Source organism: Talpa occidentalis, unplaced genomic scaffold (genome assembly GCF_014898055.3).
Source record: "Talpa occidentalis isolate TD23 unplaced genomic scaffold, MPIMG_talOcc4v2.1 talOcc4.14, whole genome shotgun sequence".
Taxonomy (NCBI): Eukaryota; Metazoa; Chordata; class Mammalia; order Eulipotyphla; family Talpidae; genus Talpa; species Talpa occidentalis.
Genome location: NW_023601433.1, coordinates 1,338,656 through 1,359,901, shown reverse-complemented (window position 1 = coordinate 1,359,901; position 21,246 = coordinate 1,338,656). Strand labels below are relative to the sequence as shown.

At 53.3% G+C, this 21,246-nt stretch overlaps 1 protein-coding gene across 6 annotated transcripts in view; it reads left to right on the top strand.

The window, feature by feature from the left end:
• Positions 1–21,246, top strand: part of CPEB1 (cytoplasmic polyadenylation element binding protein 1) — a 63,809-nt gene that overhangs the window by 27,956 nt on the left and 14,607 nt on the right. For 4 of the 6 annotated variants that reach the window (XM_054694716.1, XM_054694717.1, XM_054694713.1 and 1 more), the window contains exon 3: positions 17,844–18,035. In XM_054694716.1, coding sequence (XP_054550691.1) covers positions 17,844–18,035 — 192 coding nt within the window. The remainder of the gene's footprint in view (positions 1–17,843; positions 18,036–21,246) is intronic. The other 2 variants (XM_037509943.2, XM_054694714.1) reach the window with 1 other exon arrangement.

Sequence of the window (21,246 nt, the reverse complement as noted above, 5' to 3'; positions counted from 1 at the left end):
GAGTTATATCCAGTTTTAAATGCTTAAAACCATTTAATGAATTCTTTTGCTGATTTAAAAATTTTTTTTTAAAGATTTATTTTTATAAATTTTATTTTTATATTCCCCATACAGTTGCAACCCCCTTATTTTGACCCCAATCCCTCCCCACCCCCTACCCCCCATAGAGTGTCTCTGGTTCATAGTTGTTTGTTGATTTTGATTTTCACTTTCTTATAGTTATTCATTTTCCTGGTCCCTTATTTAGGTTTTCTAGATTCCTGCTATGAGTGAGACCATCCGGTGTTTTCCTTTTTCTTTCTGGCTTATTTCGCTGAGCATGATCCCTTCCAGCACCATCCATGTTGCTGCAAATGGCATGTGTTTATCTTTTTTGAATGCTGAGTAATATTCCATGGTGTATATGGACCCCATCTTCTTGATCCAGTCATCTATTTTGGGGCATTTGGGCTGTTTCCAAAGCTTAGCTGTTGTAAACAGTGCTGCTATAAACATAGGGGTGCAGGTGCTCTTTGGAATTGATGTTTCTGTGTCCTTTGGGTAAATACTAGGAGTGGAATTGCTGGATCCTATGGAAGCTCTATGTTTAATAGGTCAAGAAATCTCCACACAGCTCTCCAAAGTGGTTGGACCAGTTTGCACTCCCACCAGCAGTGCAGGAGAGTTCCTTTTTCTCCACAACCTCACCAACATTTGTTGTTGCTAGTTTTTTAAATATGTGCCATTCTCAACTGGTGTAAGATGGTATCTCATGGTAGTTTTGATTTGCATTTCCCTGATGACAAGTGATGTTGAACATTTTTTCATATGCCTGTTGGCCATTTGCATTTCCTCTTCAGAGAAGTTTCTTTTTAGCTCTTCTGCCCATTTTTTGACAGGATTATTTTCTTTGTTGTTGAGTCTCATCAGCTCTTTGCAGATTTTTGTGATCAGTCCTTTATCATTAGTGTTGTGTGCAAAAATGTTCTCCCAGTCGGTGGGGTTTCTCTTTGTTTTGGTTATTGTCTCTTTTGCTGTGCAGAAGCTCTTTAATTTGATGTAGTCCCAGCTGTTGATCTTTGCCTTCACTATCACTGCTTTGGGTGATGTGTCTGTAAAGATGTCTTTGAGGTGCATATCACGTAGTGTTTTGCCTATATTTCCTTCTGTGTATTTTATGGTTACAGGTCTTATGTCTAGTTCTTTAATCCATTTTGAGTTGGTTTTTGTGTATGGTGTGAGGTAGTGGTCAAGCTTCATTCTTTTGCATGTAGCGACCCAGTTTTCCCAGCACCATTTATTGAACAAACTTTCTTTGCTCCAATGCATAGTCTTTGCTCCTTTGTCAAAGATTAGTTGACCATAAATCTGTGGGTTTATTTCTGGATTTTCTATTCAATTCCATTGGTCTGTGTGTCTGTTCTTGTTCCAATGCCATGCAGTTTTGATGATTATGGCTTTGTAGTATAGTTTGAAGTCTGGGAGTGTGATGCCTTCATTCCCTTCTTTTTTTTTTTTCAGGAGACCTTTGGCTATTCGGGGTTTTTGGTGATTCCATATGAATTTCGTCAATAATTGTTCTATTTCTTTGAAGAATGACATTGAAATTTTATTGGAATAGCATTGAATCTGTATATTGCTTTTGGTAGGATGGCCATTTTAATAATGTTTATTCTTCCAATCCATGAGCAGGGGATGTCTTTCCATTTCTTTGTGTCTTCTTCTATTTCTTTTAACAGTGTTTTATAGATTTCTTTGTATAGGTCCTTTACGTCTTTTGTTAGATTTATTTCCAAGTATTTGATTTTTTTTGTTTCGATAATAAAAGGGATGGTTTTTTTTTATTTCTTCTTCAAATTTATTGTTTGTGTATAGGAAGGCTACTGACTTTCACGTGTTGATTTTGTATCCTGCCACTTTACTGAACTGATTGACGAGTTTAATTAGTTTTTCTGTGGAGTTTTTGGGGTTCTCTATATATATTATCATATCATCTGCAAATAGTGATAGTTTGACTTCTTCTTTTCCTATTTGGATTCCTTGTATGTCTTTCTCTTGTCTTACTGCTCTGGCTAGGACTTCCAGTATTATATTGAAAAGCAGTGGTGAGAGTGGACATCCCTGTCTTGTTCCAGATCTTAATGGGAATGCTTTCAGCTTTTCACCATTGAGGATGGTACTGACTGTTGGCTTGTCATATATGGTCTTTATGATGTTTAGGTATGTTCCTTGTATCCCAAGAATTTCAAGGGCTTTTATCATGAATGGGTGTTGCACTTTGTCGAAAGCTTTCTCAGCATCTATTGATATTATCATGTGGTTTTTATATTTCTTTTTGTTGATGTGTTGGATAACGTTGATTGATTTTCGGATGTTGAACCATCCTTGTGTCCCTGGAATGAATCCTACTTGGTCGTGGTGAATTATCTTATGGACACATTGTTGGATTCTGATAGCTAAAATTTTATTGAGGATTTTTGCATTGGTGTTCATTGGGGAGATTGGCCTGTAGTTTTCCTTTTTTGTGTTGTCCTTGTTCGGTTTTGGTATCAGTGCAGTGTTGTCTTCAGAGAACGTGTTTGGTATTATCCCTTCCTTCTCAATTTTTTGGAAGAGTTTGTGAAGGATAGGCTCTAATTCATCTCTGAATGTTTGGTAGAATTCATTTGTAAGTCCATCAGGTCCTGGGCTTTTGTTTTTGGGGAGGTTTTTGATTACCATTTCAATTTCGCTGTTTGTAATTGGTCTGTTTCGGTGTTCTATTTCTTCTTTATCTAGCTTTGTGTGATTGTAGAGTTGTAGGAATTTGTCCATCTCCTCTAGATTGTTGAACTTGTTTCCATATAACTGTTCATAGTAGTTACTGATTATTCTTTTGATTTCTGCTGTGTCCGTTGTGATTTCTCCTCTTTCATTTATGATCCTGTTTATTTGTGCTTTCTCCCTTTTTTCCTTTGTGAGCCTGGCTAAGGGTTTGTCTATTTTGTTTATTTTTTCAAAGAACCAGCTCTTGGTTTCATTGATCTTTTGGATTTTTTTTTAATTTCAATTTCATTTATTTCTGCTTTGGTTTTTATTATTTCTTTTCTTCTACTGGTTTTGGGTTTTTTTTTTTGTTGTTCTTTTTCTAGATCTTTGAGCTTCAAGATTAGGTTGTTTCTTTGAGTTCTTTCTTGTTTCTTGATGTGAGCCTTTATTGCTATGTATTTTCCTCTTATTACTGCTTTTGCTGCATCCCATACATTTAGGAAATTGGTGTCCTCGTCATTCAATTCAAAGAATTTTTTAATTTCTTCTTTGATCTCCTCGTTAGTCCAGTGGTCTTCCAGTAGTGTGGGTTTCAATCTCCATGAGGTAGGAGAGTTCCTTGTTTTCTTTTTATGGTTTATTTCTAGTTTGATGCCTTCATGGTCAGAAAAGATGGTTGGTATAATTTCAGTCTTGGTGTATCTGTTGATGTTTGTCTTGTGTCCCAGTATGTGATCGATCCTGGAGAATGATCCGTGTGCGCTTGAGAAAAATGTGTACTCAGATTTTTTTGGGTTTAGTGTTCTATAGATGTCTGTTAAGCCCAAGCTCTCTAGATCCTTATTTAGAGCTTTAGTGTCTTTACTTATTTTTTGTCTCGTTGATCTATCCATTGTTGATAGTGGTGTGTTGAAGTCTCCCACTATGTATGTGTTTTCTCTGATGTCTGTTTTCAGAGATGACAGCAGTTGTCTGATATATTTTGGTGCTCCTTCGTTTGGTGACTATATGTTAATGAGTGTTATTTCTTCTTGAAGTGTTGTCCCCTTGATTATAATGTAGTGACCGTTGGGGTCTCTTTTTATCTTTTTGAGTTTGAAATCTGTTTTATCTGATATAAGTGTAGCTGTTCCTGCTTTCTTTTTTGGTCCATTTGCTTGTAGGATTGTTTTCCAACCTTTAACTTGGAGTCTATTTTTATCTTTTGTAGCTAACTGTGTTTCTTGGAGACAGCAAAGGTTGGGTTTTGTTTCTTAATCAAGCCTGCGACTCTGTGTCTTTTTATTGAAGAGTTTAGTCCATTTACATTTAGAGTTAATATTGATATGTTAGCATCTGTATTTGCCATTGTGTTTGTCTTTACTTTGATTTTATTTATTTATTCTTTCAATAACTTTTTTTTTTTTTTTTTGGTCTTCTTTCGTTGTTATTCGTCCCTCTGAGGTTCTGGCTTTAGGATTCCTTGTAGTATTTTTTGGAGTGGGGGTTTAGTCATAATGAAATTCCAGAGTTTCTGTTTATCTGGGGAGGTCCTTATTCTTTCTTCATAGAGGAAGGAGAGCTTTGCGGGATAGAGTATTCTTGGTTGGCATCTGTTTTCTTGGAGTCTGTTGACTATGTCCCTCCACTCTCTCCTTGCTCGTAGTGTTTCTTCGGAGAAGTCTGATGTCAGCCTCATTGGTTTTCCTTTGACTGTTATCTGTTTCTTCCCTCTTGTCAGCTTCATTATTTTTTCCTTGTCTTGGATTCTTGGGAGCTTTACTATTATGTGTCTTGCTGTATTTTTCCTTTCGTCATGGAAGTTTGGTGTTCTTCTTGCTTCTTGTATATCAATTTTCAACTCCTTCTTCATGTTTGGGAAGTTCTCTTCAATTATTTCCTTGAATATTTTCTCTGTTCCTAGGTCTCGCTTCTCTCCTTCTGGGATTCCTGTAACTCTTATATTTCCTTTCCTCATGGAGTCAGATAGTTCCCGAAGTCTGTCTTCAGTCTTTTTCCTTTGTACTTCTCTTTCCTTTTCTGTTTTAGTTCTTTTTATTTCTGTGTCTTCAAGAGTACTTATTCGTTCTTCCATTTCATCTATTCTGCTTTCATTGCTTTTCCCAGAGTTCTTTAGCACCTCCATTAATTCTTTGATCTCCTGCATTTCTTTTATTTTTTTCTTTAGGGACTCAATTTCATTCTTCTGATCGTTAATTATTTTTCCCTTATCATTGTTTTCCTTTATGACTTCTGTCAGTTTTTTAATCACGGCAATTTTAAATTCTCTTTCTGGAAGGCTCAGAAGTTCTTCCAAGTTACTGTCGTTGCAATCTGGTAGGTGGTTTTCTTTTCGTGGTGTGCTTTTTTCCTGAGGAGTTGCTGGGTGGCATGTGGGTTTTCTACTCCCTACTGCCTGTTTTCTAATTAGCCGTATTCCTTGGGACACTGTGTTGCTGGTACTGGCCGGCATCTTGGGCGAACTTCCCAGCTCACCTCTGGCTCCTCCGGGAGCTTTCTGCCAGTTTCAAGCAGCCTCTACTGAAGAAAGGTCCCTGTTCTAAAATGGTGATGCAGGGACGCGCTCCCCTGTGCTCCCGGTCTGCCCCGGCGGTCTCTTTTGCTGATTTTTGTTTGCAATAAATAGTTCAGAAATTTCTGTACACATTTACACATTTATTATCTACTGTCTGCTCAGCTGTTTTGATAACTGCCAATCTCTTTTCTATATATTTCTGGATATTTTCAGTCAGTTATAATCATGCTTTCTAAACAGTTGACTCTCCCTCACCACTTACGCATTCTCGGTTATCATGTGCTGAGAGCCAAACTTTAACAGCTAAGTGCCTGTTCTGTTCTGAGAGAAATGGTTATCTCCAGCTTTTTACCAGTAATAGCTTTACGACAAACATCTTCATAGGTATCTCTTTCTCAGCATTTGGGTATTTACTGAGAGATTCTTAATTACTGGGTGGAGGGATGTATTTGTGCTCTTCGTGACTTGTGGAATGCCGGCCTCCCGAGGCTGCCTCTGCATTTGCAAGCGCTTCTTGCCACATCTGAAGAGAAGAAAACCAGTGAAGTGAGTCATCTCACTGGATAGCACACCTTTTAACTGTTCCGGCTTTGTCAGCTAAAAACTATTAGGCTTTTAGCACCTATTTTGTTGAATATCTTGGTGACCCTTGTCGTCGCCTGTTGGGATTGGAAATTCCACAAGGGGCTGAAAAAGCAAAGGACCTTAAAGACAACTGTGATTCCATCCTTGGTTAGGAAGCTAAGAGAAGACAGCTTTTTAAACTCACACTTCTGTGTGCTTTAAATTGGGCTTGGACTGGCAGACATTCTTCACCGGCACTTTAATGACGGCTGGGAATAGTAATCATCTTGAATTGACACTTGTGCGGTCTTGGCCCTGTGTGCCAAGGGGTGTGTGCGGGTGTGAATCCAGATTTAGAGCAACTGTGAAAGCAGTGTGAAGCCTGTCCTTGTTCGATGAGGCTCCCCACCCTCGCCCCGTCCCCCAGGGAGTTCAGGGAGGAGACTGGCTGGTGAGGGGACGGCTCGCCTTTGGGCAGCTGGCAAGCTTGGCTCTCAACGGCAGGCTGGCCAGCCTCGACCGAATGGAAGGCCAGTAACTGCTTGTTCTGTCCAAAACCTGGAGAAAGGAAAGATCCGATTTGTCTCATGTGCCCTTTGTTAAAGGAGAATAACATTTAAAACTAAGACCCTCTGCAAACTGCCACAGATTAAAGTGCTTTCAACTGTCTTAGTAAAGTAGAGTCAAGTTATTGTAGAGTATTCCTTGACCCTTGCGGAGGCCAGTGACGTGCAGGGAGGCTCAGAAAAGGCGGCCGAAGGACGGCAGCTGCAAATTGACAGCTGCTGCATTTACTCTAGCTGGGAAAAGTACTTCCACTGTCTGCTAAAGATGCCGGTTAGTTCAACAAGATAACTGCAAAGCGTCCTTGCCAGGGCATCGCCGCCGTGTTCCCCTGCAGACCAGGAGCCCTCATGCGCCCTCCAGGCGCCACCCTCTCTCTCCTCACCTGCCTCCCGCACAGCTTTCACTCGTGTGACTGTGGCTGTTTGTGCACACGTGTTCCTGTTGCGCATGTCTGGCAGATACGCACCTCATTTTTTAGATTGTGGATTTTTTCTTAAAGATTTATTTATATATACAAGAACTGGGGTATAGGCCAGAGGTGTGGGGGGTGAGAGGATTCACCAGAGACAGAGTGGGGAGCAGAACAGGCAGACTGACCGAAGTACACTGCTGAGGGGAGCAGCGGGGAGAAAGGAGAGGCTTGCTGCGCCCTGTGGGGAGCTCCCTGGCCAGGGATCGAACTTGTGCTATAGTGAGCTTCATAGATTGCGTCCACCAGGAGGCCCAAGTTCATGTTTTTTTGGACCTACCCCTTTGATAAGATGAAAAGCCAGGTAGTGCCAGTGTGGTTGAAGGTGTTCACGAATGCATGGCAAATGGAACAAAAAGAGCACGTTTTCATAAAAAAAATTGAAGTGGTGTATTTTTTATTCCTATCCCCCGGTTTATGAAGCTGTGCTTGGCATAGTCCGCTGCATACGTCTGAGGTGTTGGGTGCGATGACTTGCTGCACCTCCATATCGGGAACGTGAGTGTCCGCGCGTCTGAGAGAAATCTGCCTTCGCAGCGACATGTGGCAGAAATGTGCCCCATTTTACACTTGTTTTTGTAGAGCTTGGGATTTTACTTTTTTAACAAAATACATAAATGTGTTCAACTGGGATGGAGGCATGAGTTTGGAATCTCATCTGGGAGCTGCTCTCGCCATGGTCACGTTGCCGTGCCCCTTCCTGGCGCGTGTGTGGCGCCTTCTCCACGTGGGTGGGGTCCAGAAATGCATGCATTTGGTGATCGTTCTCCTGCTGAGTCTTCGAAACGCCGCACGTGTGTGTTTTCCTGGGGCTCTCACTGACGGCATGTGCTCGGCAGCACGGGACGTGGGGGGTGAGGTGCCTGCGGCGTGTCTTCACTCACGCCCGCCTCGGCTTGCCTGTGAGTCTTCCTCTGAGGTGGCTGACGCATGTTTAGATGTCAGAAAACTAACGTTGACGGTGTAGCTGTTCTGCGTCATGTTGAAGCTTTCCAGTAGCAGAAGCCCAGTGCCAGTGTTTCAGTGTGATGGATTTAATTAAAATTGAAAATTCTTCCCCGTCATAATGGCTGCTGCAGTGCTCCTGGCCGCCGCTGGCGTGCGGGGTCTGGGCCGCAGGTGGTTCTAGAGGAATGTGCGAGGGGCTGGCAGCTGGTGAGGGGGCATGCCTTCCTGTTCCTGTGGGGCCCTCTGGCCTGCTGCTGTCCTGGGCACGCCCCCTGGCTGGGAGGCAACTCCCACGGCTCTCCCCGGTGTCCCGGAGGGCACAACCGCTCACCGGGGCTTGATCGTGAGGCAGCACGACGAGGACTGTCGGGCCAGGGCGATCACAGGAGCAGCCCGCCACCCATTTGGGGGGATGGGTGGAAGGGTTAGGAGGGGTCACCGATCAGCCCCCGGAGTGCTGGTGCAGGTGGCCCGTTAGGCTCTTTGGGTGCTCCAGAAAGCCAGGCACGCCCGGGTGGTGCCACGGCTGGCTCTTCAGGACAGTTCTGGGCAGAAGGCGCATGTGGAGTGGAGCAGAGGAGAGCGGGCTGGCGCCGGGCCCTGGCTTCTGTCCCCCTCACTGCCCTTACTCAGGCCTCGCTCCAGCAGTGGGATACGGGCGGAGGGCACCGACACCCCAGTGAAGAGTTCGTCTCCACATCCTGAGTCGTCTAGCACATCCTGACTCTGCTCTCAGGCTTGTGAGCACTTCGCGCGGGGCAGAGGCTGGGGGGTGCCGTGCTCGGTGCGGTGTCTGATAGCCCAGGTCTGCCCGGCACCGTGCGGGGCAGCTGGGCAGCCACTGAAGGCCGAGGCGGGCTGTGCGGTCACAGGTTGGCGCTCAGAGCCTCTCTCCAGTCAGTTTCTTACACGTTCCGCTGTGAAGCTGAAATCCTCCCGAATGTGCTGTCGGGACTTGCCGCCGCCTCTTTGATCTTTCCGTGTCACTCATTTTCTGTCCTCTTTAGGGTTACGCGGCCGTCCCCGCTGTGGACAGATGCGTCATGGGATGCCTAGCCGGGTCCGCCGAGCAGAATTCAGAGTCCAGCGCTCCGGGCAGGTGGAAGCCCGGCTGGCCGTCTCGGGGAGGGCGGCGGCAGTTCCTGCGCGCTGTGCGCCATGCGCGGGCGGCTGCGGCGGGCGGCCCTGTGCAGGCAGCGGCGGGAGGGCCGGTGTCGGCTCTGACTCTTGACGTCTCGGGCGCATCTTGATGCGCCGCCTGCACGCATCGTGGTTCTGCGCGCGTGACGCGTGTTCGCAGGAGGAGCCCGCAGGTGCTTGCGGACCGCCCGTGGGGGGTGGCGTGGGAAGGGCTGGGCTGCTGTGGAGCAGCCGGCGCCGCGCAGAACTCCACAGCCTCCGGGCAGGAAGCGTCCTCGCGGGCGGAGGGGCCGCTGTCCGCGGTCTGGATCGCCCCGGTGCCCTCGGTCCCTCGGTCTCCTGCCTGCCTGCGCCTTGTTTGCTCTCTGGGAAGACGCAGCCAAAGCGGGTGGTCTTCAGCTCCCGGCCTCCTTTCCTTCGTGCCGGACCCGCTCACCCGCTACCAGGCCCTTCGGGCTTCTGTCCCAGTCCCAGAGTCTCACTCCGCTGCCAGTAATGCCTTGCGTGGTCAGTCCTCGCCGAGGGGCCCAGACTCCGCACGACAGGCGTATTGGCAAATGAGCAGACGCCTCAGCAGAGTGGGCAGTACCAGCGCGGGGTGGCGGGAGCGCCTGGGCGCTCGGCTCGCGGAGCGGGAGGAGATGCTGAGGCCCCGCGGGCTGGGCTGTGCAGCGTCCAGCTGTGGCGTGAGGCCATCCCTGTGCTCTCCCAGGGGGTCTCCTCGTCTCCTTTTGCCCCTTGCCTGTTGCCCAAGGAAGGGGCTGGCGCCAGGCACGCCCATGCCCTGTCTCTGGCCACTGGGGTGGGTTTTTCTGGCACAGGTTGGACTTGATGCCCACACGGAGGCTGCGTCCTGGACGAAGCGGCATTGGCTTTAGGACCACTTGGGCGGCGTGGGGGGAATCCAGTGCTGCCCGATCATGGTGTGGGACTTCCAAACCATGCCCCGCGGATCCGCGAGCCAGGCGGCAGCAAACGTCATACGTTTGTTAGATCCTGGTAGACTTTTTAAAAGTGGGATCCCCTCCCTGTGGTGCTGCGCACGCCCGTCAGGATGGCCTGTGTCAGACAGAGGCAGAGAATGACAAATGCTGCGGGGGGAGACCGGAGCATGTGCGCCTCTGTCGTGAAGCGGGGTGCCTCCGCCGTTCCAGAGGGAGAGCCGAAAGTGGAGTGGTCCCCGCCTGCGCTCCTCCCCCGTGGGCTGGGTCCGAGCGCAGCGTACACGTGCTGGTACAGCCACGCTCTTAGCCCTGCTGTGACTGGCCGCCGAGAGGCTGTCACCACCCAAACGTCCATGCACAGAGAGTGGACAAAGAGGCCCGTGGGCTGTCACCCAGCCTGTAGAGGTGAGGCCCCTTGCCCGGCCTGCTGCGACTGAGTCTGCAGAGCGCTGCGTGCGTGAGCTGGACCGGAAGCTCCTGGAGCCCACAGTCACGGAGGGGAGCGGCTCCCGGGGAGTTGGTGTTTCGTGGGCACAGACTTTCCCCCTGAGATTTAAAGTTCTGGCAGTGGATTGTGAGGATGTGCTTAATGCTCCTGAATGGTACACTTCACGGGGGTTAAAATGCTAAAAAAGCAAGTGTCTTTTTTCACTGCAGTAAACGTTAAAAAATGCAGTGCACTCCTTGCACATTTAACCCGACATGTAGCTTCTCTTACGTAAAGCCTAAGCTGCGGAAGGGAAGTGGTAGAGGGTAGATGCCCGTCAGGTTTTGGAACATGTGAGCCCGCCCTGGAACAGCGGGAAGGTGTCCATTGTTCCTTCTCTTCTGCACGCGCGGGTCCAGCCTGCTGCGCCACAGGCTCATCCCGGCGTAGTACTCGACACTCGCGCGTCTCGGCGACCGCATGTCGCACTTCTCCGCCCAAACTGAGATGTTAAATCACCTCCCGTGATGAGCAGATTGCAGGTGGGTGCCGAGGGTTTCTGTGACCATTGATTGCTGGGGCGATGGATGAAGACGACCTAAATGTTACACGTTTTGATATAGTTTCATTATTTAATAACTTATTTATTGGAAGTGCTTCTTAACGAGACAAGGCATTTAAGAGCTTTCGTAATTTCCGGTGACTCACTTACTGCTGGAATGATTCAGGATTTTCAACACCGAGTAGATCTTGTTCTTTGTGTTTCTGGGTCTGGGCTCTGAGCAGGCGTGTTCACGGAGGGGGCGGTGAAGCCACGGGGCTGTGGGGGCACCGCCGGGCGTGGGGCGGCTCGGCTCCTCCCCCTTTCCTTTCAGTCCTTCCTTCCGTCAGTGCTTCGCGTTTGTTGAAATGAAGGTACTGGAAACCGTCTCAATTGTGAAAAGATTTGTTACCGAAGTCATTTGTATTGAATTTCTCAGTTTTCTGGATGTGTATCGGGAATGCTTCCGCTTTCACGTAGAGGCCTCATTCCACCCCATTTGCCTAAAGGATGGAGAAAATGTAAATCTTGTCAGTTTGAAAGGACATGGTCCCAGTGGAGTATTGTGGAGTATCCCAGTAATGCTTTGTATCTTGTCACTGGGTTTAGATGTGTTTTGTCAAAACCTTGAGTGTACAGATTTTAACTGGCTCTGCGCACGGAAAACGACTTCCACAAAACCTTATGTGATGGTGTCCGTTCTTAATGTCAGACCGGTCGTTGGGTCAGACTGGGTTGTCTGGAAAAATCTCAGTCCATTTCCCCCCAACATTTTCTTATGTGCATTGGCAAAGGTAGAGAAAAGCTGAGTTATCACGTGAGCACTGGCGCACCCACCGTGGAGACGTCATGGGAAACGTTCCGTCGTGTCTGCTTCACCGCACGTCGTGTATTCCGCTCATCGGTCCAGCTTATTTTTATGAGTCAGCCCAAGTTGCAGACATGAGACTAACACACCCCTCAAACTTCAGCTCGCATCCCCTTAATTCTCAGTATTTGTTTACCACTTCTAAGGTAGATTTACACACAGTGGTGTTCTGATGTGTGAAATGCGCACAAGTCCTTGGCACTTCTCAGAAAGGACGCACGCCGAGCTCCTGTTGAAATACAGTCTGTTACCATCTCGGACGCCTCCCTGGCTACCCTCTACCCTCCCCACCACCGCCCCTGCGAGCAGCCTGAAGTCTTGTCGCCATCAGCTGTAGCATAGCGTTAGCTTTGCCTCTCCCAGAACCGCAAATAAATGGAATCCTACATAAAAAATTTTCTTTTGTAAGACTCCTTTCTTGGTAGAATAATTCTGAGACCCACTCATGTTTTTGTATCTATCCATGCAATAAGATACTAGAATCCCTTTTTGCTGCCGAGTAGTATTCCAGTATGCACGCGTCACGCTCATGTTAGGCTGCTGAAGGTCACCTGGCCCGTTTGCAGGTGTCGGTGCCTGCTGTCACACATGTGCAGGTTGTTGCGCAGGTAAATGCTCCATTCCCCGGTGGAGTACCCAGGAGGAGCACGGGCTCACAGGGCGGTGACGCCTACTCGCAGAAGTCGGCAGTCCTTTTTCAGCAGTGGCTGTCCCGATAGAAGCGGCAGGTGTGCAGCAGCTGTGGACGTGCTGTGCTTTAACTTGTGTCTCTGATGACTCAGGATCTCAAGCAGACCCCAGGTGCCCGGCCCGCTGCTCATCTGCGCAGTGCCCTCGCATGGCTCTGTGCCCTTTACAATGTTTCTCTTTGACTCTGAGCTAAGATGTCCTACATGCACGCCCCAGATACCAGCCAGCTGCTGGACGTGGCCGCAGAGAGCGTGTCCCGTCCTGCGGCTTGCCTCATAGGCTGCATTGTGGCCCCTGGGACGCATGAGGGGGACGTATGTCGGCAGGTGGGCGCCTCCCTGGGACGTCGTGGCCCGTGAGACCCCCAGATAGCGCTTCCCTGAGCCTCTGGCTGGGGGTGGGGGTGGCTCAGACTTCTCCCCGCTCCTTTAAGAAGTGCAGCGCCTGTGGCAACACCAGCGATAGGCAAGTGGGGCTGCCGTCCCTGTTGACCAGAGTGGTGTTACGTGACACACATGCAGGTTACTGACGGCGTCCTGATGAGCAGAAGTGAGGAGTCCAGTTTATCCCCATTTTCTCTAGGTCTTGCTTTCTGTGTCCTCCATGAGAGAACGTTGCTTTTCTGTGGACACACACCCCCCTCCAAGCCTCAGAGATAGTCTTTTCTTAGAGAAGCTTTATAGCTTTAGCTCTCACTTTTAGGTCTCTCTGATCTGTGTTAAATGAACATTTGTGAATGGTGTGAGGTAGGGTCTTCACGGCTCCCAAGTTCCCACTTCGGGGTAGCTGGCAGTTCTGGCACCGTATGTTACAGTCTTTCCCTCTGTCGAGGGGCGGGGCAGGGGGGCTTTCCCTTCCGTTGAAGGCAAGTGATTGTTACGGCTGCATGGCCTGTATGGGTCCGTGTGCTGGAAATAACTTCTTAACAGTGTTGGCTCTTCCAGGGTATAAGCATAGTACGTGACATTTTAAAATCTGAGTATGTTGGTTTTTTTTTTTTTAATATTTATTTATTTATGCATGCAGGAACTGGGGTACAGGCCAGAGATGTGGGGGTGGGTGAGAGGATTCACCAGAGACAGAGCGGGGAGCAGAACAGGCAGTGGACCGAAACACACTGCTGAGGGGAGCAGCGGGCGAGTCAGGAGAGGTCTGCTGCGTCCTGTGGGTAGCTCCCTGGCCGGCTGGGGATCAAACTCATGCTGCAGAGGCTGGGGACAGCTTCATAGGTTGTCTCTTAACCCCTTGCGCCACCAGGGAGGCCCCTAGTATATTGGTTTCTATTTTACAAAATCCGAAGTATTTTTTACAGAATTCATTTGAAGTTTATTAAAAGCAGTTAAGACTAAAGGAAGCCCATGAATTTGTTTTGGTTTTTGTTCTCCAGTGGGTGGTACAGCATAAACCCGCGGTGCTCTCCTATTGAGGACATGCTACTCTGCGGTGGGGCTGAACCCGGAGCCGAGAGGACGGGCACCTGGCTTGAGTGTCCGGGCCCTCGTGCTGCCGCTCTGAGCCGCTGCCGCCCCGTGGGCGCCAGGCGACCTATACAGCCGTCCCCGGAGGCCGAGTTTCCGGGGAGTTGGATTAACTCAAGCTTAGCCTTTGGTGTGTGGTGAGCAGCGTGAGAAAGTTAACAAGCCATGGACTGAAGCTTGGCTTTCACTGGAGAGGCAACAGGAAGGGGCCGGCCACGTGGAGGGGGAGCTATGAGCGCGCGCGACGGATCACCTGGAACAGTGGACTTGGGGCAGAGAGACCACTTGAAACTTTGAGGACCAGTGGCTTGTGAGTTTGTTAGAAATGGAAATTCTGTTTCTGGACCAGCACTTTATTTTTATTTTTATTTTATTTTTTTATTTTTTAATAGAGGCATGTTTTATTTATTTGTTTGTTTGTTTGCTTGTTTGGTTTATACAAGCACTGGGTACAGTCAGAAGCACGGGAGGGTGAGAGAATTCACCAGAGCCAGAGCGGGGAGCAGAGCAGGCAGAAGGACCGAAGTACACAGCTGAGGGGAGCAGCGGGCGGCAGGAGAGGTCTGCGCGCCATGTGGGACCCTCCTCTGGTGGCCGGGGAGCAGCCGGGGATCGAACCAGCCCTGCAGAGGCCGCGGGCAGCTTCGCATCCCAGCGCTCAACCGCTGCGCCACCGGGAAGGCCTTATTTTTATTTTTAAAGATTGATTTATTCATGCACACAAGAGCTGGGGTACAGGCCAGAGGTGTGGGGGCAGTGAGAGGATTCACCAGAGACAGAGTGGGGAGCAGAACAGGTGGATTGACCAAAATCCACTGCTGAGAGGAGCAGCAGGGAGACAGGAGAGGTCTGCTGCGTCCTGTGGGTAGCTCCCTGGCCGGGAATCGAACTTGTGCTGCAGTGGCCACGGACAGTTTCATAGGTTGTGTCTTAACCCCTGCGCCACCAGGGAAATCCTGGATCAGCACTTTAAACAGGTTCCCAAGTGGGCCATCAGCCCACTGCAGTCGGAGGAGCGCTGCCCTGAGCGGGTGTCCCCGCGCGTGCGGCCCTTGCACAGACACGGTGTCGATTCAAGCGCGCGTGTCTGAGGGAGTCTCAAAACCCGCATTTCGGTTTTCTTGGTTTGGGGGGGCAAGTAGTCTTTTAGAAATACATTCCTAGGCAGCTACTGTGTGGCTTTGTCAAAACTTTTAAGAGCTGTAGTCACTGACTTAAATAGACGTGCCAGGTGGCTGTGAAGTCAGTCACTTGAAGGCATCTGTGGGCACAAGAGGTCTCCTCGCCCTCTCTGCCACTTCCAGGGCCTGGAGCTGAGGAGGAAGTCAGGATTTTGTAAAAGACCTCAAGGGTGGCTGTTGCACAAACTATCCTAGTGTGTTTGTTTCCATTCCGAAGACACAAACAGGGAAACAGATTTGGTTTTGTTAGTGTTTACGTGAAAACCAAAGGATTATGAATCCAGGAATGCCTGCTCCCTGCACACATTGGCTGCTCCTCTTCTGTGTTCCTTCGCCAACAGGCGCCACCAACCTGCAGAATTTCACAGTAGTTTACAGTCAGAGTGGAGGTGCCGCTGTGCTCCTTGCAGCCCCTGTTCCCCGCGCCAAGCCCTCCGCGGGAGCACCGCTTTCCTGCTCGGCGCCCCTCTTCCCTGTGCCTGGCCTCCCGGCCCCGGTCTCTGCTCCACCTTGAACTCTGTACTCAGCACCTCGTGTTGAAGATTTACCCACTGCACGTCAGTTTGATCGTCTAGCCTTCCGGGCTGCTGACCGCCTTCCCAAAGCTAGACCCCCCTCCTTCCTAGGATCAGCACAGGTGCATCAGTGCCATGGGCCACCTCGCATCCCCCAGGGCGTGCGGCGGGAGTCTTCAGGCCCTTCTGCCTCCGTGTGGCGGAGTCTGCTTTAATGGCTCCCCGCGCGGGGCCGCTATTCCTTTCTGGCCTCTTCTTGGCTTGCCAGAAGCCCAAGGTTGAGCATGCAGGGGACCCTGCGCAGCGTCGTCTGGGTGACAACCACGTGGTCACGGCACTGACTAACGCGGTCCCCAACTCGCAGCGGCAGGGCCGGGGCAAAGCAAACCCGTCAGCGCCCAGAAGGGTCGATGCGTGGCCGCCATTGGCCTTAGATCCTGCAGCAGCATGATGACAGCCATCAGGTGGCAGGGACATGGCCGGGGGAGACCTGAAGCAGGGTGCCCGGCGTTCGGCCTCCAGGCCCCTCCAGAGGGGGTGCCGCCACTGCTCAGGTCTGTGCCCCTGCTGCTGGGTGAGAAGGTCGGTTCTGCTCCGACCTTCATGGGCGGAGCATCCTATGAGGGCCGCGCAGGCCCAGGGTTGCCGGGTGTGCTGCCCACCCTGAGCTGCATTTCATGGCAAGAGCCTGGTTGGTGTTAGGTCCTCCACCTGGGGCCACTGTACCCCAGGTGTGTCTGTCTTAGACAGCGAGAGAGGGTTGAGAGACCCTCGCACTGGGGTAGCGACACACAGACATCTGGTTTGGGGGAGTGGGCACTTAATATGGGTTTTTTTTAAAGGAAGCTTTATGTCTTTGTAACACATGTCCTCACTTGGGAAGGACGGTTGTGGGGAAGCTGGAGGAAGGGTCTCGAGGGCACCACCAGGGGGACCGTCCTGGCCCGGCCCTTGCACAGCAGGCAGCGGGCGGGGAGGAGGCGGCCGTGACGCAGCAGCCCCAGAGGGGCCCCTCCCGCGGACACCGGCACAGCCTGAGGCCCCTGGCCACAGGCAGACGTGGCCTTTATGGCTGGCGGCGCTGTATTGCCTGTGCCCCACGCAGACGCTGGCCTGGGCGCTCCGGGCGGGCCTGCTGCTGTCTGGTGGCTTCCTGCAGCCTGGGAGCACACTGCAGCGGAGTGCCGCCGCTGCTGTGCCTTCTCTGAGGGAGTAGCCCAGTGCCTGGGGCCCATATTGGAGAGTCTGTGCTGGAGGGTGTGGTGGAGGAGCCCAGCAGGGGTCCTGGAGCTCTGGGCCAAGCTGGACTTGGCTGAGGACCCCTAGCTGGCCAGTGTGTTGACGTGCTCCAGGTAGGGCACAGAGACCAGAACTCGGATGGGGCCAGATACCCCCCATCTCTGCCTGTGCCCCAGCTAGTTGCAGGAGGGTGCTCCTGATGTAGGTCCACAGGTGAGGAAGCTGGGCCCAGGGTTACCCTCTGTGGAGTGGCTCCATGCCGGCCTGGAGCAGCTGGGCGGCACCGGCTGCCCAAGCCTGACCCTTTTTCTCTGCCCTAAGCTGCTCCAGGTGAGCCCAAGCACCTCGGCTGCTCCGGAGGGCCCAGTGTGCAGAGCTTCTGAAGCTGGCCTGTTTCTCGGGGCCTGCTGTGTCAGGGTGCTACCCCGGGCCATGCGCGGCGCAGCATTGCTGCTGGCGAGAGCATGCAGCTTTGTACTGGCTTGAGCAAGCAGCTGGAGAGAGTCCAGCGCTAGAGTGTTTTTGGGTTTGGGGGTGGAGAGCGGCGGGGGGGGAGGGGCTGGAGGGCAGAGCCGCGGAGCAGCAGCGGCCGCCTCAGCTGGGCTGTGGGCAGAGGACTTCAGTCACGCCGGACGGCTGCGTGGCCACCGTTGCTAGAGACCAGGGCACTGCCTCGCGATCTGGCTCACGGGCGCTGCTGCTCCCGGACTGTTCCAAGTGGCAAGTCTCCTCCCCGCCGGCCCTCTGCTCCTCCCCGCGCCGGGAGGGTGATGCCGCTCGCTCTGCTCGCTGGCGGCTGATGTCACTGGCAGCAGGAAGCAGCAGCAGCCTGGTCACATGCTGGCCCGTCTGTACTGCAGACGGGATAGGGGTGTGTGTGAGGAGGGGGCTGCATGGCAGCGCCCGCAGCGTCCAGACAGCGCGGGTGTCTGCTCCCTGAGCCGGGGAGGCTGCTGCTGACCGTATTTATTGCGGATAACACTGGGGGAAATAGCCCTTAACTCCGGGGTTTCCGCTGTCCTCTCCGAAGCAGACTTCCAGGACTCTGAAGAAACAGTCACAAGCAGGATGCTCTTCCCCACCTCTGCGCAAGAATCCTCCCGTGGCCTCCCAGATGCAAACGACTTGTGCCTTGGCCTGCAATCGCTCAGCCTCACAGGCTGGGACCGACCCTGGAGCACCCAGGACGCCGACTCCCCGGCCCCGAGCAGCACACCCTCAGGTGAGTGCCGGAAACTGAGACTGGGGTGGGGGCCACGGGGGGCGCAGAGCTACCCTAGCAACAGTTGTTCCTTCTTCCCTTTGCATCCCCCCCCCAACATGGAGCTGTTTTGCAAGAGATGGCAACGCTGGCTGGGCGGGCAGGACAGAGGGCTGCTGGGGAAGACAGGCACGGCGCCTGCTCCCGGCCGGTCCCCGGAGTTGCCAGGCTGCACCCGGGCCGCCCCGGCAGGTCCCAAGGTGATGGCCTTGTGCAGGCAGGACCCGGCTCACCCTGGCGCCCAGGCCTGTCTTGGAGATGATGAAGCAAAACACTTTTAGGTGGGGGAGGGGCCGTGAGGGACTGGCGAGCTGCTGTCCACATCCTACTCCCAGTGGCTTTTAAAACTCGTGAGTACCCCACGCCAGGGAGTGGGCCCCGGATCCTGGCAAGGGGAGGACGTTGGCCTCCAGGGAGGCTGGGTGACCCTGGAGTCCCGGGGCTGACTAGCCAAGAGGTCAGGAGCACCCTGAGGGGCCGCGGAGGGCAGGGGCCGGGGGTCAGCCATCAGCCTGGAGCCTCTTTCCTCCTCTTTGTGTGAAGGTGACCAAGTGGATAAAAGAAAAGCCACTCCCCTTTCAGGTCCCTGGCCGTCTGGGAGGCTCCATGGGGACTAGCCGAAGGGGCTTCCTGGCCGCCTGGACCTGCTGCTGCGCGGACCCTCCCACCACCGTCTGTCCCCTCGAGTGGCATGAGGGGGAGGCTGCCCAGACGGAGCCTCAGGCTGCGGGGGGAATGTGAGCTGAGGAGCGCGCTGGGCATCCGTAAAATCTCTCTTTTGCTTGGTACAAATCGTACCTGAAAAAAGGCGGCAGCAGCAGATCCTGTAAGAAGATGAAAGTGGGTTGGGGGTGGTGATGTGGTGTGGTGCCCGTGGCCCACAGAGCCGCCGCGTCCCCCCCCCCCACTGACGTGGCAGAAAGGTGCTGTCCTGATGCTTTCCCCGGCCTCCGCCCTGCTTGGCGCAGGTCTCCTTCCAGGGTGCGGAGCCCGGGCTGCTGCCTGCCGGCACTGCGATGCCCAGTTGTGTCAGTGAGATCCCGCTTGACGGGGGGGAGGGGTTGTTTATGTGGTTGCGGGGGAGAAGAGATGGCAAGCGCTCCGGGTCGAGCGGGGTTGCCTCAGATTCCGGCCTTCCCAGGACTCCGGGTTTTCCTGAAAGGCTGGCGACGGCCCGCCCGGGCAGGGAGCCTGGTGCTGCTCCAGCGCCGGTGCTGGGAGGTCTGGACTTCTGGGCCGCGGCAGTTTCCCGTGTGGGGGCTTTGACGCTGACCTTGTCCTCACTCCCGCTGTCCCGGCGCGGCACCCAGGCCCATGCAGGAGGGCACCTGTGCTGGGCTCTTGCTTTCACTGGCATTGGGCTGGGGTGGGGCCCACTCTGGCTCTGGCTTATTTAAGCTGCAAGGGTCCTGCTGAGACGTGCAGCAGTGGGGCCTCCATTGGCCTGCGGAGCCCGGCTGGGGCTCAGAGAGGGCGGCTGGACGTGTCTGTGAAATTGGACTGTGGACGGCCCTGATCAGCCACGCTGCCCGGCACCCCCTGCAGGGCCTGTGCTGGAGGCTGTTTGTCTCTTAAGGGGTGGATTTACTACCCCACCTTCCGCCTGAGCCCTCTGGTGATAAACACTGTGCTCGTGTGTGTCAGGGAGGGCCGCGATCTGTGGCCCTCGTGTTCCAGGGGCAGGAAGCTGTGCTGAGGTCGGGCCTGGCCCTGCGCGGTGCGGCGTAGGTGTGTCTGCCTCCCTGACCTGTGTTGTCCTTGGGTTTTGGAGCTGCAGTCGTGGCCATCTCGCTGCTTCACGGTGCTCCGGGCCTCCTTGCAAAGCCCACGCGGGGGTACCGCCTCCCGGTGTAGGAGGCAGCCCTCCCACCAGCCAGCTGCAGTGCCAGATTGGGCACCCTCGCCAGCACTGCGGGAACACGCACCCACGTGCCAGCGCCTACACTGCCTTCCCATCTGAAGACTGGCTAGCTCCGCCGCCTGGGGGTGGGGCAGTCCGTCTGGGCTTCTCTGCGGGTGACCTGGTGCACTGCTGTCTGCGTGGAGCTCGGGGTGTACCCTTTGGGCGGTGACGTATCGCCCAGACTGTCCTGGCTTCGAGTCGAGACACCGCCTCCTCTTAAAGTGTGGCAGTGGGGACAGTGGGGGAGGCGGCAGGACGCTGCCAAGTTCATGCTGTGGCTGTGGGCCGGTGCCCCGGTGCCGTGCCCGGCACAGCAGTGGGCGAGGGTGCTGCTGTAGCCATCACCCCGGCGTCTCGGGAAGCCGGTGAGGCGGCTCCTCAGGAGTGGTCCCAGCAGCAGTGACTGTGATGGGGCTTCCTCTTGCCTACAGCAGGGTTTCTTGTGTGGGACCATTTTTCCTGGGGTTCTCAGTGTGACACTGGCGCGGGAGCCCTTCTGCCTGGGCTGGGGTCCTTCCGTGTGAATTTCATCAGCCTGGGTCGGCTGGAAGACCCGGGAGGGGGGAGGGGGCCTGGTTTTGAGAGTTGTGCCTGCAAGGCCCATGTTGGTTTGGCACTTTGTGGGGCGCCCTTCCCACATCCTGGACTCTGCTCCACTGAGGCCTTCGCTGTCCCTGGGAAGGACACCTTCAGGGCACGTGAGCTGCACCCCAGTGGCACGCTTCGGGCCACCTTGGTCCTGCTGGCTGTGTCGTCAGCCCTGTGATGGAGCCTGCCCTCAGGCCTCGCGGTGGGGTGACTGACTCTCACCGTGTCCACAGTGACCTCTCTGAGTGCCTCCAGGTCCCTAGGAGGGGGGCCCTGTGTGGCTCCTGTTGCGGAGAAGTGGCGCCCTCGCCAGCATACCCGGCATTCCAGCCTGGGCTCCTCGGGTTCTCGGCCTTTTGCTGTCGCCATACCTGTGTTCTCGGGAGCAGCACCCAGAGTGCCGCGCGAGTCCGCCGAGTCAGGGGGTCACTGCAGACCTTGCAGGCTGCCCACTCGGCACACACCGGGTGGCCCTTGCTCGGGCCCGTCCCGAGCGGGTTCGCCCTCTCCGTCCTCCGTCGCAGCTCAGTGGCCGTGCGCCCCGGGTCTGTGCCTGCCTCCCCCACTCTCCACCCAGCATGACTCAGCAGGAAGCGGGGGCACTGAACCCCCACTGGGGCACCTGAGAAGGGCCGGTCACCGCACCAGTGCAGAAGCCCACGGGGCAGGGCCCCCTCGCCC